Source organism: Coturnix japonica, chromosome 11 (genome assembly GCF_054131305.1).
Source record: "Coturnix japonica strain WE chromosome 11, WE-NBRP24, whole genome shotgun sequence".
Lineage (NCBI taxonomy): Eukaryota > Metazoa > Chordata > Aves > Galliformes > Phasianidae > Coturnix > Coturnix japonica.
Genome location: NC_140673.1, coordinates 12,896,932 through 12,915,919, shown reverse-complemented (window position 1 = coordinate 12,915,919; position 18,988 = coordinate 12,896,932). Strand labels below are relative to the sequence as shown.

At 36.4% G+C, this 18,988-nt stretch overlaps 1 protein-coding gene across 1 annotated transcript in view; it reads right to left on the bottom strand.

Annotated features, from left to right (window-relative positions):
* DPYD (dihydropyrimidine dehydrogenase) overlaps positions 1 to 18,988 on the bottom strand; it is a 308,967-nt gene that overhangs the window by 225,436 nt on the left and 64,543 nt on the right. Inside the window, exon 4 of the mRNA XM_015870373.3 lies at positions 9,432 to 9,519. Coding sequence (XP_015725859.1) covers positions 9,432 to 9,519 — 88 coding nt within the window. The remainder of the gene's footprint in view (positions 1 to 9,431; positions 9,520 to 18,988) is intronic.

The following is an 18,988-nucleotide window of genomic DNA, read 5'->3' as shown; positions in this document are numbered from 1 at the left end:
TTACCTTTTTTTTTCACACTTGATAAATCTCCTAAAAGGGAGTATTAAACAAAACTTTAGAACTGAACCGAAGTCTTATTTACAGGGAAAGAACTACTGATGAACATTCCGTACTTTTATTACATTTATATCATTGAAATTAAGGTGTAATTAAAGCAAACATTTGATATAATCCTTTCTTCTATATGGCAAATATAAAAGTTTATTTAACTGTAGGCTCTGTTTTTGTCTTTATTTTACTACTTCTCACCCCCCTTTAAAAGCCTCACCATGGAAGCCCATAAAAGAGTTATTAATACTGGAGTTTCTTTTAAAGGCTGCTGCAGTTCAGAAGACTGCAACACAGTATTTCTTAGAATTTGCACACAGTTGAGGTTCCACAAAAGTTCATTAGCTGAGAAATCAATGCAGGGATCTTGTTCCAGCTATTTCCAAACCAACAATAACTGAGTGATGAAAGAACAGCATGTATTCTTGTTCCATCCACTTCTTCCTCATTCCAATCTTCAGTAACCATCACCATCGTGAAACTTCCTATAACAAACCTCATTATCACTCTGTCCCAGGGCAGATGATACAGAACAATCCAGGTACAGAAATCAAAGGACATGAAGGACTCAGTCACAACAGACCCTATCCAATGCCTCGATCCCATTGCGTGTCATGTAAGCTAACATACTCAGAAGCATTTAGTAGAAGTGGATACTATACCACAGTGAGCAAGAATCCAGTTACGAGTAAAAAGAGAAGTATCAACGTCTGACAATATAACAAACAATGGGCAACAGGACTTAGGAAACAGGAAGCCCAAAGTCGTCAAAGGGCATATTGGAAGACTGAATGTAAAAATTTTGAAGTTAAATCAGATGCTAAAGACACTGCTAGGAATTCCCAAAAGAATGCCAGTTTTAAAGAAACACACTTATAGACTGAATCTGAACTTTTGCTTACACATCAGTGGAAATACAAAACAGCTACCCAGTTCTATTTTCATAGATTTTCTCAGACACCATTAAAATCCGCTGAAATTCTAACCCTTCACAAGACTGTTCTGGGATAATTTCTTTCAATCATTTTGCCTGTGAGACCTGTAGGCATTACTATGCCCAGTTCTCATTTATTCCAACATAAAGCATTAGATAAACATACATTCCAGACATCAGCAAAACCTTTTGCTCTGCCAGATAAATGTTACCAGTTTTGATACATCAGAGACTGCAAGAGCTGCTAAAAGCCACCAGTAAAGACGTTACAAACTCAATTTATAAGCTAAAACACAAAAGTCTAGTTACACTGGACATATCTCTGACACAGCGATGCAGACAACAGAGGCGATAGTCAATGTAGGAGACTCATGTCTTTCTGAAGCAGCACTCAGAGGCAGCCTAGACACCATCTCAAATGGCAATAGATGCCTGTTCCTCACGTGAATACATCTGGTCATTCCTTTTCTACTCCAAAGGGAAAAAATCACAAACTGATTCTGTGCGCTCTGAATATCTCCAGCAGAGACTCCACAACCTCTCTGGTCAGCTTGTTCCAGTGCTTCGTGACTGTCAGCATGAAGAAATTTCTCCTCATGTTCATACAGAACTTACTGCATTCCAGTATATTAATCATCTTTGTAGACCTCTGATGGACTCTCTTTAAAAGTTCTGTCTTTACTGCTTTACTGAACTGGACAGCCCAGAGCTGGACACAGTACTCCAGATGGGGAAGAGTAGAGGGGGAGAACACTTCCTTCAATCTGCTGACCTTGCTCTTTTTAATGCACTCCAGAATATCATTGGCCATAGAGGCACACTGCTGGATCACGGCCAGCCTGTTGCCCACCAGAACACCCAGAGCTCTGCAGAGCTCATCTCCCAGCAGGTCAGCCCCCTAACCTGTACTGATTTATGTGATTATCCTTCTCCAGGTGTAGGACTCCACGTTTGCCTTCGTTGAACCTCATCAGCTTCCTCTCCACGAAATTCTCCTGTCTGTCCAGATCTCACTGAATGGCAGCACAGCCTTCCAGCATGCCAGCCACTCCTCTCAGCTTCGCAGCATCAGCAATATTAAGACATCAGGTAAGTGTATCAAAGAGTATCTCTCTTCTAGTCTTACATCTGAAAAGTTTTAATGATAAATTAATTAAAAGGCTGTCACAACTGAAGTTCAAAGCATTCCACTTATCTTTTGGGAGTAGGGCAACACTGACAGCAGGGCAAGTCTTCTGTACAACTTCACTAGCTGTGCAAAGGGGACAACCTCTAAAGATGAAATGCTGACTTAGTTCTCACTTCTGGCACCATGTCAATCTTACCATTACTGAACTCACGTATGTAGAAGAGCTGTAGCTCCCTAACTGTCCTATCTCACGCCCAGTTCCAGCTTCCACCTTCCAAACCAATCAGTGCAGCAGCTGTTCCCACTGTCATTTTTTTCACAGAATATGGCATAATCCTGCCATTATGTCTATACACAGTGGTTTGAGAGCAAGCTTGTCTGCAACCTTTCTAATGCTCAGCACAAGGATAAAGCAAGGGCAGGACTTCAGTTCAAAGTTACTTCACTTCTTTATCCTTTCACTCTATTTATTCTGCTTTCACGGTGCTGATTTATTATCCAGTGTATCAAAATTTATTTTAAAAAACAACAAACGTTTTGCAATAATTTTTCTGAAGAAATTAAATTTTAGAAAGTTACACTAAATGGTGTTATATAGACTGCGTAATACCACTGCAAACTATCATTTGCCGCAGTAAAAATGAGCATTTCCAGTATATGCGCAATAACTTTAACGTTCAGTTTATGAACATTTTGGGCTTATATATTTTTTTCCAAATTGAAAATATATATTAGTGATCATTACAATTACAAGCGACGTTTAAGACAGAATATGCAATTCATTATTGATCATTTTAATTTCAGAAAAACAGGGTGTTAGCTAGGCTGTGCACAAAGCAGATGCGAGGCACAAACACAGCAAGCTGGTAACTACACACCACACGCAGTACATGAGAGCAGACTTGAAGGCAGGCAAACTTCATTAAAATCACTTAGTTACTCCAGCATATGGAATGATGCAAACTACCTTAATAGTTTGGAGTGTTTTCTTAGCTTCTGAGGTAATAAGATGACTCAGTCAGCTAGCTTCTTACAAACATCACAGAGGAAGCAAGTCTAAAACTAGAACAAAACTAGAATGCTTCTGAATTCTTAAATGAGATAAATGTCCACTCATGCCTTTGTTTGTAGAATTTTTTTCCTGTGCACTTTCATAGAAATAAATTAATCTAACTGGATGGGATGTTTTGTGGTTTCCTGCATCAAAATGTCAATAAATACTACACTGCTAAAATAGGGAACAAAAACAAGCCTTAAACAGACATCAATAATCAGTGGAAACCAGGCATAGGAGGAACTCCACATGTATCATTTGGAGACATTATATAATTTGCATGCAAATGAGACTGTTTTTTGCTTGAAAAAAAGAACTATTAAAACACAGAGGATCAATACAGAGAGACCAGAAGAAATTGCATTTACTATCAGGAAATGCTTATAGCATCTTTTCTTTCATTTAATTTAAGAGCTTTTTCTATAAATTCCTTATGCATCAGGGTATTTCAACATTGCAGTTTTCTCAAAAAAAATAAAATAAGGAAAGAAAAGATACACATTATTGTGCTTTTTGTAATAAAAATGAAAACATTGACTTCATCAGGATTATGGGATAGAGTGAATATATTAAAAAATGAAAAAAAGTGATCTCCTTTTCTTCTGGGAGAAGCTTAAAAAAAAAGAGGCGTACAAAAAAAATGTGGGAAAATGCCACCTCCATCTACCCACATTCATGCTTCACAGTGGCCTTAAAATCTACACAGAATCTAATGGATTAAAATACATCCACATGCTGAAGAACCACTATTTGAAGTACATTGTTGTATGAATAGCATTTTTCATATTGACACACACCAGTTCAAACATAACAAGAAATGCCCCCAGTCTGCCAGCTCCCCACCAAAATATCTTTCAAGAAGAATGAACAAAACATAACCGCTAACCAAATCATACATATTCTATACAATAATGTGGATGATTTTTAATCAATCCAGAAATCTTTCACATCATTTGACTTATGTCATCATAACAGGACTGCAATTTCACACAGTGTCACTATCTTTTTATGAAAAAGAACGGGAGAAATATCTTGTACTGTCATTTTGTCCTTTGTAGTCTAGAATGTGAGAGATTCCTTAATTGACATAGTGTCATCGCAAAAGTCTATTCTACATAATTACACTATGGCAACTGAAACCAGCTGTCAGCCATTCCATTACACTAAGTACAAACAGACATCTCAAGAAAAGTCATTGCTTCAAGTACATCATTTTAACGCCATTACTACTTTTCCTTTTAAATGTTTTGTGTATTCAGTGACCTGAAATATACAAAGATTAACAGAGAAAGCTGAATAAAACAGCAATTTCAAAAGCCTGCAGAATCAAAGTAGTACTTAGAAATTAATTGTGATGCATATCTGTATATAACTATTACCAATCATCAAGCAGTTTTCTGACTTCTACAATATTTCATTGTATTAACAGTATCCCTTGTATGGTATTTTACATATGAACTCATGATCCTCTACAGTCTTTCCAATAGCACATAGATGTCCTTCGTTAATTTACCCCTAGAACAGAAGAGCCATTATTCTGTTCCTCTCTGTCATACTACTAAGTCCTACCACCCTTTCACTTTTCTCCTTTCATTTTCCGTTAATGATCCCATAGTCTTTTGTCTTCCTTTGTCTACACACTTTTCCTTCTTCCTCACTTGAAGTTGACACCACATGCATTTTCTCCTATAATCCTTCAATCTCCCAAACTTTGGATTTACCTTAACCCCATGGGTATCCATCTTCTAGCCTCCAGCTCGTTTGGTTCTCCATTTCTCCTTTGAAAATACTTGTTTTCTTCAGTTCCATATAAATGTTTGTCTCAAATCTAAAAACTTCATCCTATCCAGACGTAATGTGGCATATTTTTTTCCTCTATTATATAAATATAATATAATATATATAATATAAATATATGTAATATATTTATATTATGTGTGTGTATATATATATAATAGAGGATATATATAATATATATCTTATATATTATATATAAATATAAATAATTTATATACAATGTATATAATATATAAATTATATATAAATATAATATATTTTATATTTTATATATATATATATTTTTTTTTTACTTCTAAATGATTGCCAGAGGCTTATATTTACTTCTGAGGTTTTTTAGAAAATGGTTGACATGACAGCTCTAACCAGATACATGAGATGGTCCTCCTGAACCAGGAGAAAATTGCTGGATCAACATCAAGAATCAAGATGCTACTGTAAGACTGGAGATAAAAACATGACAGCTTATAACATGGGGCTGCAGGAACAGAGCGTGACTTTGAGTATCCATATCACAAAAGATACTACTGCATCCCCAGTTCTTGATTATAGACTCAAACTATAAAGGCTGAATCTCTCACTCCTTACATCTGTGTCATATAACACAACTTAATATCTCTATGTCTGAACTGCACCATCAGTTTTTCAACACAACTACTCAACCATGAAGGTTCCCAGTATCAACAAACTCTGAGACTGACTCACTGCACAGTACAAAGTTAGACTGGTGAGCAGCTGCTGGCAGCTTCCTCTGGCACACTCTCCTGCCTAACAAAAGGAGAGCTGGACAGGCAGTCAGCCCTTAGGCTGAGAGCTATAGGATTTCCTGATGCTACAAAAAAAAATTTTGGTGTACCTGCCCTAAAGGATAGAGGGTGTTGGAGCTTCATTTTCCTAAGCTCTTTGCTGGTAGTATTTTAGAGGAGATAATGAAGCAGGGGATTTTTCTTCTGCAACAGTCAAATGCATTTTTTTTTTCCCTTAATTTTTTTAAATTTTAAAAGAAAGTAATGAAGATGGTTCTTGTCCATTACAAAACAAAAAATATACTCTGCTGTGTGAAGGTTGCACATAACAACAGGACAGAACATCACCTTCTGATGTTCAAAAACAAATGTAGCAATGCATACACGGGGAATTTGAAATTTGGTCTGAGAGATACACATGCAAGCAGCCTGCAACTGAGTAAGGATAACCAGGAAGACAAAAGAGACCAGATTAGACCTTTAGAAAATGGGGTTGTGATCTAGTTTGTAAGGAAAAGGAGAATGAAAGTTGTGGCCTCAACTCTACTGAGTCACTGTGGCCTAACACAGTGCACCATAAGTGACATCCTTTTCTCTAAAATGCTCAAGAATTATTGAACCTGGCAACTCAATTACCCTCTCAACCCAGAAACATCCACTCCTTCCCTCTCCCTCTTCTACCCTTGAGTCTAATGGCAGAGCAGCAAGGAATGACTACATTGTACATGGTCTGTAAACATCTAAAAAGCTGCAGGCTTTAGAGAACAAAAATCCCTGACCTTTTATGATTACTTGGGCAGTTTGCCAACAAAGTGAACTGCATACAATACAGCTCCTAACAAAGTAATTCATTTTTAGTATGCTATCTACATGTTTATTAATAATGAGCAATATTTAAACACAACTCAGTACAATACTGTTTACTGCTTAGACACATAGGAGGATGAGAAATTCATTGAATTGCATCTACTCTAAACTACTAGAAGAGTAACTTGCAGGGAGTTCCCTGAGAGAATCAAGAAGAAAGATTCAGAAGTGGGAGAAAAAACATTTGGATTTCTTAGACATATTGACTTCAAATACCTAAATATCGTAGCCTTCTAATTTTGTTTTGTTTATGTGTTTGTAAAGTATTAGATGAAAGAAAAAAAAACATATTTTCAAGGTGAAAACAACAAGAAAAACTTACTTTGAAAATTGTCTTCAAACACATTTAACTAAACCTTTAAGATAATACAAAAATATTCAGCAAGCATACTGTTGAATTATATCTGACTGATCATTCTAATAAAAGTTTAGAAAAATACACTGAACTACTGTATAATGAAGTGAGAAATTACTCCATTTCCATCATAAACTTTCAGAATTTTCAGAAATTTCAGTGGGGTTTCCAAAAATGTTCTTATCTTCTGTCTCCTCGAATAGCAGATGATGCAGGTACTTCAAAGACTACACCAATAGAATGAAATGGGGGAGAGGCCAATCCAGTGCCAGCCACACCATCAGGCTCTCATGTCAGCTCTGCCAAGGCCAGGACTTCAAGTGAATCATTTCAGTTTTCTGCATCTCCCTTTTAACTTCCACCTTAACTCTAGCAATTACAAAAAACATAATATACTCTTCTATAAAAAACTGCAGTTTTAAACTGGATACAGAAGCTACTGCTAGGGATGGGGTCTAAAAAAAGAAAGGCTGCAATTACATTTTGGTAATCTGAAATACTTGGGTTTTCCCTTAAGGAATGTTAAGTCTCCTGAGAGAAAAGCAGTATACTGCAATTCTTTTCTAAAGCAGGATTTCCTGATAAAACAGCAACTGATCATATCATTTGCTCAGAGCAAAAGCAGAGGCTTACCTAGAAGCTGAAGCTTCCAAGATGCTTTCAAGTTATCAAAAAGCCAAAATTCTATAGGGCTGACCTCACTCACTATCCACCTAGAAGTAAAACCTGTCTCTATTAAAATCCTGAAGAATGCACCCATTGTCGGCAGCGTGATAAAGACTTCACATCTTTAAGGTAGATTTCTGTTATTATTCCAGTATACCTTTGCCAAAGTCTAACACTCTTCAGTCAACCCACCTTGACTTTCTCTGTTCTGCAATGGATTTGCAGAATTTAGAATGAATCAGCTGTTAAAATGACTTGCCCTTACTGCTAAGTAACAAAAGGACACCACATTTCTGAGGCTATAAGAGTTTAAAAGGACCACCAAATTTCTCATTTGTGGATGAGGAAGAACTGATGCCAGTTCTTCTGATATCTTCTGCTGTAATATTCATTTTGCCTTCCCTGAATTTTTACTCCCAGCCTTCCCATTTCAATAATCAGGCCCCTATTCTATCTTCAACAGTTCACCCTGTCCTATTCAAGACAGTAGCATAATTAATCCTTGATCAAGTATGACAACTCTGGCAAAACACTTTCATAAAATTTGTTTTACACTTCCTAAACAAACTACAGCACAATTACAAGACTAGATCTTTTGTTACTGCTTTGTACCTTCCCCATTCACTTGATCTGCTTCACAATGCCTGGTGGAGATGATAACAAGCAATATGCCACGTATTACACCAAGGTTGCAAACAGATGCTGACGTTCATGGAAACCAATGCCACACTGACAAAGTATAGACACTATAAGGAAACTGTCTATTTGCAGATGCTGGCCATAATGCCAATTACTGTAAATCACATCAATTCTACATTATAATTTATGCATGTATCCTAGATTCCTCTTATCCTAACGCTTCTTGTGAAGGTGCAGTGCCAACAAGGCAGCTGTCAATTCACACATGGCCACACTGCTGTCATTTGCTTCTCTCCAGCTCCTCCTGTGCAACCCCTTCCAGCTGCACCCAACAGCCAGGAGGGGCAAAGCACAACATGAGGCCACAATCTTCATATCACCCCCAAAACATTATGAGTTTAGACAGGCTCTTTCAGATAAACAAATCACAACACAGCTAATGATTTCACAGCTGGAAGAAAGTTTTGAAAAGTAAGGTGCATCAACATTTGAGTCCTCTGTGGGCCGTTCCAGACTGCCTAATGAATATTTTATACTAACTCTGCAGACATCTTTATATACTCCTAGTTCATATATTTCAAAGTCATTTGTAAAACAATAAATCTACATATATTTAGGATTTTATTATTACTATAGTAAAAGAAAGTGGCCCAATACCTCCAAAAAAAGAAGTTCAGTTTATTTCTGTAATATTTTCCTGCTAGTCTACATGACACATCACATTTGCATTCAGCAGAAATTCTTCAAGCAAAATGAGAAAACATTGCTTGAGACAGCCACCTTCATGTCATATTTCTGCCCAAAGCCAACTTAAATTTTAATAACTTGTTCAACAATAATAACATCTTTAATGAAAGAAAAGTTTGTACCTGTAACAGCTCAGTTAAGAGCAAAGTCAAATTCTTATGTAGTAATTCTCAGTTTTTTTGAATACAAGCACATTTTAAAACCACCAAAAGCCAAAACCTTCACAGCAAGATTGACACAAAGAGACTGATTTGCAGTATATGCTATCTCTATTAATGCAGAGCTTCTGTAAAAGTAATTAAAATTAAAACTTGAATTTTAATGCATCAGTTGTAAACACTTTATTTCATTTTTAAAACTTTACAAACTTTGTAATGCAATAGCACTAACCAATCCACAAGCAACCGCTGTTCTCTGCTTCTATGTACTACTGCCAGCATGATTTTACCTTGTTTGCAATGCTTGTGATGAATGACTTGATGTCCAGATTAGTTGGGCAACTCTTCTGACAGGGGGCATCTGCGCACTTCAAGCATCTGCAGAAAGGAACAGAAAATGTGTCACAGAGTTATGGAATACCAATGCTGCCAACAACATAAGGATTTCAAGTGAGCGTGGAGAAGATAAGCTGCAAATGAATAATACAGAGCATATTCATACAATTTCCGCTTAAAAACTCAGTGTTACCTTGTTATTATTGAATTAATTTGCACACACATTAACTGCAAGAATCTTAGAGACAATACACACAAAGAAATGAAAAGTAAATTAAAAAGAACAAACGAGATAGAAATACCTGCAGTGAAAAACTGGACTAACTTAGTCAATCACATACATTGCTTTTGCTTTTGTTTGTTGGCATGCTTTTTTTTCTTTCAGTTAAGGGTGGAATACGTGAAAAGGCAAAGTCTGCTAACTAAAAGATTAATTAGCCTTTCATCTTCCTATTCATTATCATCTAGATGGGTATCGCAGACACCACGGCACTAGCAATACTGTGGCTGAATTTGAAGGTAATTTTGGTAGCACTGTTTGGTTTTCCTCATACATCTATTCATATGAAAAGAGTCGCAGAGAAAACATTTAAGGGAAAATAAGTCTCATGGATGGCAAAGGCTGGGAAATGTGGTAAAGCCAGACTTAGTTTCAGCAGCATGGCAGGTTACTAACTCAACTAGCCAGGATGTCAGAGGGCTCTAGCAGACAAGTACCAGCAGATTTAGCTGTGGCTGTTACATGCACTGCTGCCCTGCACAACAAGCATGTGTTATAAATGCCTTACCCGGAAAAGACAGGCCGGTGGGAACCTCAAAATGTTTGTGTTTGTGCGTCCAAAGACTGAGACAGGAAGATGCTCTAAGCATTCCAAGGAGAAGAAAATAGAGAAAAGCACTAGTATAAGAAGCTGGAAAAATAAGAGTTACACTAGAAAAAAAATATCTGACTTGATAAGGGCTTGGATAATCATTTTGTCTATGTAGGCAGTAAGGAAATAAGAAGTGGAAAAATCACACACACACACAAAAAAAAAAAAAAAATTGGAAGGAAAAGATTTCATTATGACTTTTTTCTCTTGACTTTCCTGAATGTGCTTTCCTTTAAAAATGTAACAGCCCTGTATAAAAATTGCTGCATTTAATATAAAATACATTTCTACAGACTACATGTAGAAAAATCTCATGTCAAAACTGACTAGAACGGCACGTAGCAGGATAAGCAGTACAGTGGTTACCAGTTGTGGCTATTAAGCATCATTGTTGAATTGTATCTTTTTTGAATTTTGAGCTGGTTCACAAATAACAGCTGTTGAAAATGTCAGCTATTTAGTAAGGAGTGGGGGAGGCAACTCCAACTTGAATGCTTTTGGGGAGGAGGGGAGAGAGCCATGAATATGCCAGTCCAGACTTTCTCTTATAATAATACCATCTTCCCATTCTCTGAGCACTCTGCAGACTAAAGTGCACCAGGCTGCCATTAATCCCACTTATCACCCTGACAGCTCTGTAATTACACTCCTGCTATAGCTAGGTACTGTAAGGTACTGTAGTCCTAATAAAACATCAAGCACTGTGCAAAATGCATGCTGGTGAGGTGTTTTATTAAACTTGGGGGGTTGATCATCAAGTGACATTCATGTTGACCTATTTTTCTATTTGACAATAAATTATGCTTTGACCATACCATAATAGATATTACAGAGTGCATTTGCTGTACCAAGGAGCAAAGGTACTGCATTCTGGTGAGCCAGGCAAAAAGTGTAAATACAATTGTAGAATCATTCACCAGAAAGTTATTACATAAATTGCTGCAAGTGACTGATCCTTTCAAAAAAATCACAGACAAAATACCACACAATGAAGGGAATGTGGCAACAATTATAATGAGCTTCAATTCAACATGCATATTCCCATATAAAGAAACATTAATTATTACATTTCTTTACTTTTCTTTAACTGCCTTCCCATTCTATGAAATCTCCCCTTTTATTTTAAAAGGTTATTCCATTAGTATGTTTTTAGCTCAAAACAATGTTAAGAACATATAAAATCTTTCTTTTTTTTCTAGATCACCTTCTAATGTCCATCAAAAATAAATGAAGACCTACATGCTTACCAACAAAATAAAGTTATGTTTTTAAATTGTCATACTATTCTAGACTGCATAAAGTTGCACAGCATTAGAGAAAGCAAAATCTATGCTAATCTCTGCAAATAATTACGTCAGCATTTGTTGAAATAACAAACGATTTGTTGAAAAAATAGCTTTTGGTTGTCAGAGAACACCCTATTGTCAATTGCTTCACCTATTTCTTCATGGAACAGAACCTATTTCAGAAATATGAGCTACACTAGTCTCAAAAGATGCTGCACTCACTTCTGCAAGGTCTTTCATGTTGCCCTGCTATGTATCCTTATCTCTAAATTGGGGATATGTGTTTTTAAAGGGTGGATTATTCACAGTGGATAAAGAAGGTTGGATGGTCACAGGCGGGGAGGGGGTTGTGATCAACGGCTCTATGTTTGGCTGGAGATCAGACACAATTGTGTCCCCTAAATATCAGCTCTATGACCACTGCTCTTCAGTACCTGTATAAACCACATAGACAGTGGGACTGAGTTCACACTCAGTAAGTTTTCCAGTGACATCAAGATGAGAGATGCAGCTGACACAATAAGGCAGCAGCATATCATCCAAAGGGACCTGGACAAACTTGAAAAGTGGGCCAATGGGAACCTAGTGAGGTTCTAAAATGCCATATTAGGGCAATCCCAGGTACGTATACAGACTGGGAAAAGAGTTCATAGTCAGTATCCACATTGAATAAAGATGAAATGGCTTTAAACTGAAAGAGGGTAAGCTTACTTTAAATATTAGCAAAAAATTGTTTACTCATAGGGTGTGGAGCCTCTGGCACAGATGCCCTGAGAAGCTATGAATGGCCTCATCCCTGAAGGAGTTCAAGGCCAGGTTGGATGGGGCCCTGGGCAGCCTGAGCTGGAGGGTGGCAACTCTACCATGCAGAGGGGCTGGAGTGGGATAAATCTTAAAGGTCTCTTACAAACCAAGCCATTCTTCAGTTCTGCCACATTTCATTTGTTTCCATTCAAAAGGCAACACACTTTTTGTACCACTAAACCCCAAACTGAGAAACTCAAAGAAAATTAACATTCTTCATTTTGGAAGCACTTTGCTGTTGTTTCAACTCATTCTTACTGAAAAATGGTAAATTAAGTTAGATATAAAACTCCTAAAAGTACTATGCAAATGTTGTATGTTCTTATATTTATGCAATATTACTTGGCAAAGCCATGCAGACGTGCCTGTAATTATATCATGACAGAACTTCATGTTTCCCACAGATCTAAACTCAAAATTTACATCTCTTATTCAAGCGTGTTAAATTATACATATCCCCAGTGAACTTAACATCTTGGACTTCTTGTTTTCAAAAATATTGCAACACTAAGGTTATTTAAGATTTAAGGTGAGCATGCTTGTAAACCTCTATCAGGAACAAAATTACGTATATGAAAGATACTTATGTAGTAGCCCAACATTATCAGCTATGGGATTTGTACATGACAATTTTGTCAGTGCAGAATTGGCACCTAAAATTGTGTCCTCACACACAAACTCATTCAATTCACCTCTAATAGCATAGGTACTACAACAGACAAAACAACCCACAGCAGCAAGAACAGCAACACCGAGAACAGTAGATTTCAAACATCTGAAAGCAAAAAAAAAAGAAAAAAAAAAGCACTTCAGAAGTAGTGATTTTAGATTCAAAGTAATAAAGAAAATAAGTAAGAAAAGGAAAAGAAAAATAGAATAGACAAATAGACTGCAAATTTCTGGAACAAATACAACTCTTTGGGGAAGAAAAAAATGCAAGAGAATATGAAATGTGTCTTGTATTTAAAAAAAACAAACAACAACAACAACAAAAGCAGAGAGAAAACAACTAAGAAGAAAATAAGAATAGATAAAGTAGCGACTAATTTTTGTACCAAATTCTTTCTTCTGGGACATAATGACATCAGAAAATTGTTCTATATTTTTGTTTACAGAGGGGAAAAAAAGAAGGAAACTATAGCCAAAGCTAATATTCAGTTTATTTTCATTGTCTACTTGTTGAAATATTTCTAAGCATTTTATTTTAAAGCCAGAATATCTGATTGCACTAGTCATTAACATGCCTTTGTTTCTAAACAAAGACAGGCAATTTAGTTATTTCATTACCTGAAACTGCAGTGAATAATTCTCTAACTAACTGGCAATAATACATACTACCTTAAGTACAATCACGCCTGCTGAAAGGCCAGAGTGGAAACAAATATTCAGGACCAATATTTAACAAGAGATAATTGCTGATAACCTCTCGAACTTTCATATGTCACATCAAAAAAATTCCAACTAAATAACGTATATCGTGGTCACTGTTGGCAGACACTTAGAAGCATATTAAATCCTAATCCAATTACGTGAGTTTCAACAGCACAAACATTGATTTTGAAAGAGCTTCTAGCTCTATTTGGAGAAGTTTCTAAAACTTTAACTGCTAGTCAGAGAGATGGCCCTGATAGTCTAGGCACTCACAGAGAGTATATACATCATTTGGTTAGCCAGTTCTAAGAGAATGGCAGAGCTGACTCCATTTAACAAATCTGAAACCAGTTCACATTCCAAGATTTGGATGTACATTAATTTAAGAGATGCTGAGATAAAGATCCTTAAGGCTCCTCTACTGCAATGAAAAGAGGCTGTTAAGAGCCTACTTTTGTCTTCCTTTACATTTCACAGGGTACAGAAGAGCAGAAAGATTACAAAGCAGCAGGGAGATTTTGTTGTCAGGTATAAATACTGAAACATAATAAAAATTGATAGCAAAGTTTGATGAGTACCAAAACAAATGAGACTTAGAGGAATTGTGTTCATTCAAAATCAAGAAGCAGAAAAAGAGACTAACACATGTAAAACTGAGAACTCTACTGTGTACATGCACTTTTAACAATGAAGACAAAATGATCCCTGAGCCAACTATGAGCACATAATTTTGCACCATAGAAAGAACAGATATAATCACATCAAAATGCCTCTAAATATAAAGAGTAATGAAAACCATACAGAAAAGCAGTAAACATGGACTGTACAAAAAGGTATTGTGGTTCTGGATGCATAACAATAGCATCCTGGAAAGACAGTGAGCCCTAATAGACTGATGCAGACAGGCAGTAAAATGCCACACCTGTGGTTTGGAGCAATTTACTGGCTACCTATATACCTAGCAGGACAGAATTCATAAGGAAAACAACATGTTAGAAGGAAATATATAAGCAGGTACAGAGACTTACAGACTGCAAGGAAGAGGAATCGCAAGAAAATAATGTAAAAAGTGTCTCATGCACCTATGACTTCTAGCACTTGTGTTTCAAGAACTGACTTTTTTCATAAATAGAATAGCATATTTAGAAATGCCCAGCACAAAGTGCCTGCCATGGAATAGGACTTCAAAACAAAAATATTCTGTATTACATAAATTTTTATGAAAATGTCATATCTAAAGAAAGAGAAGGAAAGTTTCCCACATCATCGTTGTCTCTATGACAAGCTGAAGGTCCTCTGAGCCTTCTGTAGGCCCAAAGAAAAATAGAAAAACTTCTGTCTGCACATTAAGATGACTAGAAGCAGCAAATTGTGTGGACAGGCAGTCCACACAATCAGAAACAGGTAAGATGTTGCTGCTGGCAGCAGCAGGAGATGAAAGGGAAGTGCTCTCCATTGAAAGGACAAAATGCTAGTTTAGAGTTAGCCTTTAGAGAAGAAAACCTCCTACCCAAGTACAGTATAATGGCACATACAGACAAGGTTATTTTCAGATACATAAGAGGTAGTGAATCGTATGGACATAGATTACAAACCATTCAGTTCATCAGTGATTCATCTTTCTTTCTTAGTCTCTATATATGACTGTATTTTCTCATCTACTTTTGAATCCCTCTTGACAGCAGGAACCCCTCTCTTCCCACTATCATGGCTGTCTTCTTGTTTTCTGTGTTCTTTTTTTGTTTCCATTTATCTGAAACTTCTTTACTTCTGTACTACAACTTTCTAATAATTGTTCAGTACACCTTTATCTTAATGGATGATGCTAATAAAATATGCTCTAGTATCTGACAACAGGTTTTTCCAACATTGGTGTTATAAAGCACTTGCACCACTAGTTTGCATCTGATTTCATGATACTATTTCAATGTTACTTATTAAAATTTGTGCTCCTTCGTGTCCCTGAAAGTGGTGCTTCATTTGCCATCCTGAGCACTTGTTCCTCAGACACACCTAGTCACAAAAGTGTTTTAAACCAGTACACTTCCATTCACCACAATAGTGATCCCTTTCACATAGAAGACAGCTGGTACATGATGTTCAATATCCTTTTAATCCTCTATAGACCTTAGTCAGAATGGGTTGACAGAACTGACAGTTTTTATTATAGCTTGCCCTGTACACAATAATCTTCTTTCACCTGGACTATTCTCCCAGAAGTGATGCTGACTTTTTGACTTATATCAAGGATTACCTCTAGTCTTTATAAGAGAGAAGGAATTATTTTTATGTGGCATGACTCTTATCCTGTGTAAGTTACCTTTTCAAAACACGTAACACCCTTTGTTTGTCTTAATGTCAGTGAAACTCTTCTGGGTTCATGTCAGGAAAAATACAGTTCACAAGTTAAGTTACGTATTCTCCCACAAAACATTTCCATCACCTACATCCATCTTACCAGTGGCACCATACAACACACATAGTTAACAATAGGAATTCAGATCCTATACTTCATTTGTACTGAAAACTTTTAATACAAACATTTAATAAAAATAATAATGTATATAAATAATCATTGAAGGTAACTGAAATATAATGGTAATTAAAGAAAGTTTTCTCAGTTCAAAGCTATAAAGCCGGAAGAAACACATTTCTTTCTTACAGTGCCACAGAGACTCTAACAATTAGCCCAACAGTGCTAATGCTGATCCATCCTGCAATTAGACACACCAACAGTTCCAGCACAATTAAAGCAGACTTAAAGAAACTTCATGAAGCAGTTGTCTAGGGAAAGGCAGCAACAGGATAAGCTAACCATTACTTTTAAGATCCGATCTCCAAATAATCTTTGTCTCTTTTTTTGTTGCCTTGCCAGTGGAGAATTGATACCATGCTAAAACTGATTCTGGCCTCATCCAAGGCATACTTCATCGATCCATGCACAGTGAATTCCCACCATCTCCAAAACCAACCCTACTGCTTGCTAATAGCATTGTGGTGGAAGAAGAAAGACAGTAAAATACCGAGGAGATTTGTAGAACCTTTGCTGATGCTGTCACCTGAGGATCTGATCCTATGTTGAACACATCCTGAAGCAGACAAGAGCAGGAATTACCTATTGAACTCTATATTCAAAATAAGAGTTTTGGTTTGCCTTGTATCCAAGCTTGGAGAAAGATAAAACATTTAACTGGCACTGCAATTCACAGCTCCAGAAAAACATGTTCAGCCGTATTTCCACCATGAACCTGAAAGCTTCTTCCCATGTAGGAGGCATCCATCAGTCCCAGTCAAACACATTTTTGCAGTGTTTTTTATTTTATTTTTAAAACTGTTAGAGAATCCTCAGTAAAAACACACTCCTAAAAGACAGTGAGCACTCTAATTCATGATCTGTCTGCTTAACAGTTCTTTATTTTAATACGACTGTAGCCCCCAGTGGAACTCAGACCATTCATTTGCCTATAATTTAAGCCCTTAAGGGATTTGTTAAACCAGCCTAGCACAAGACTTCCAGAAATGAGTTCCCAGAGCCCAATCTAGCAGAAACAGCTCCGATATCCTCACCCTTATTCTCACCTGAAAATTGAAACAGCTATATATTTGAGAATGACATACTGCTCCTCGTGTCCATTCCCTGAGAGAATTCACTAATGTGGAAACTGCTAGGATTCAGGAGACAATTCTAAACCTTAATATTTTTTATAGAAATTGCATGTGTGCAACCACAGACTTCCATTCTCTTCTGCAGGTAAAACTTTCTCATACAACACCTCCACAAGTGACACAGGGTAATCATGCATTCTTTTTCTCCTCATTTCGCAAACATGTCATTTATATTTTTTTAATCCATAGGATAAAACATATTCCCATTTAAAATATATAAACATCTTACAAACACACAGCATTTTCTTGTATGCTTTGCTGTTAACAGGAAATATTTTTTTCCTCTCTACCTTAAATTTCCTCAAAAAGTAAGGATTTTGAATCCTCAAGAGTCCTCACAGTGGATGAAAACTTCATAGGTAAACTACAGGGGTCAGCACAGAGCAAAAGAAGCCCTTTGTAAGGTTACATAACAAATGTTGCAAAATACCCAGAGTTTAAAGATAGGCAACATTTCACAGTATATAATTTGGTTTGCTTTAAGTAAATACTCAGGCTTGTTAAGACCAAAGAAATGGCACACACATGCTACATCTAGATTTTGCTACAATCACCTTCATTATGGAGGATTTTACAGTATTTGCAGTATGGTGACATAAATGAAAGACAGTCAACAGTCACTCTTCAGGCTGTTGGCACTTACATGAAAGAAACAAACAAACAAAAAAAATTAAACATGAAGCTTTTTGGTTGTTTTTTGTTTGTTTGTTTTTTAAACGAAAACTGATGGAGAGAGCAGTGGTAATATGAAGGTTCACTTCCCATAGATTTGATAGACCAAGCAGATTTACAACCTGATGGAAAGGCTGATTCACAGAACCATCATACTGCACATTTTTCTCTCCTGTCACAGACTGATTTGTCAAGAGTAGAGAAATTTCTACATGCAGTCTGCTTGATTCAGGCTGTAAGATAGCTGGCCAATCTTTAATCCTCACCAACCAGGGTTATGGTAAAGTTATATGGATAGAAGGATAGCTGTGATGACCTAATAGGTTTAGACTATCTTTGCAATTTCTTCTAATGTCAAATAATGGCCTTTAAAAAGGACAAATTTATGCCTCCTTTCAAACTGCAGTTGAGATTCCTCACAGAGATAGGTAAACTTTACAGAGTTTAAGACTATACATATTTCAAGTTATTCAGTATTACAGGAGTGACAAGTATTAAGTAATGTTTTCCATATACATTAAATACATTTTTTTTAAACCATACGATTCAAATCTGGGGGAAATAAGAGGATTCTAGTTAAAATAACAGCACCCAACGTATCTAAATATGTGGGTATTATACACCAGGATCTTCAGATACATTGCCTGATAACACTTTTTAAATAGTTTGATTCCTAAAACTTTCACAGAATTTAGAGCCAAATATATCAGAAAATTCAATTTAGTGGCTAAATATATAACAGGCACTGGCCTACTAATGTCAGGCTTGTGTAGATGTGAACTAGATCACTATCAGCTGATTTGCATTTGCAACAATAGTATAAATATTTTTTTGCTATAA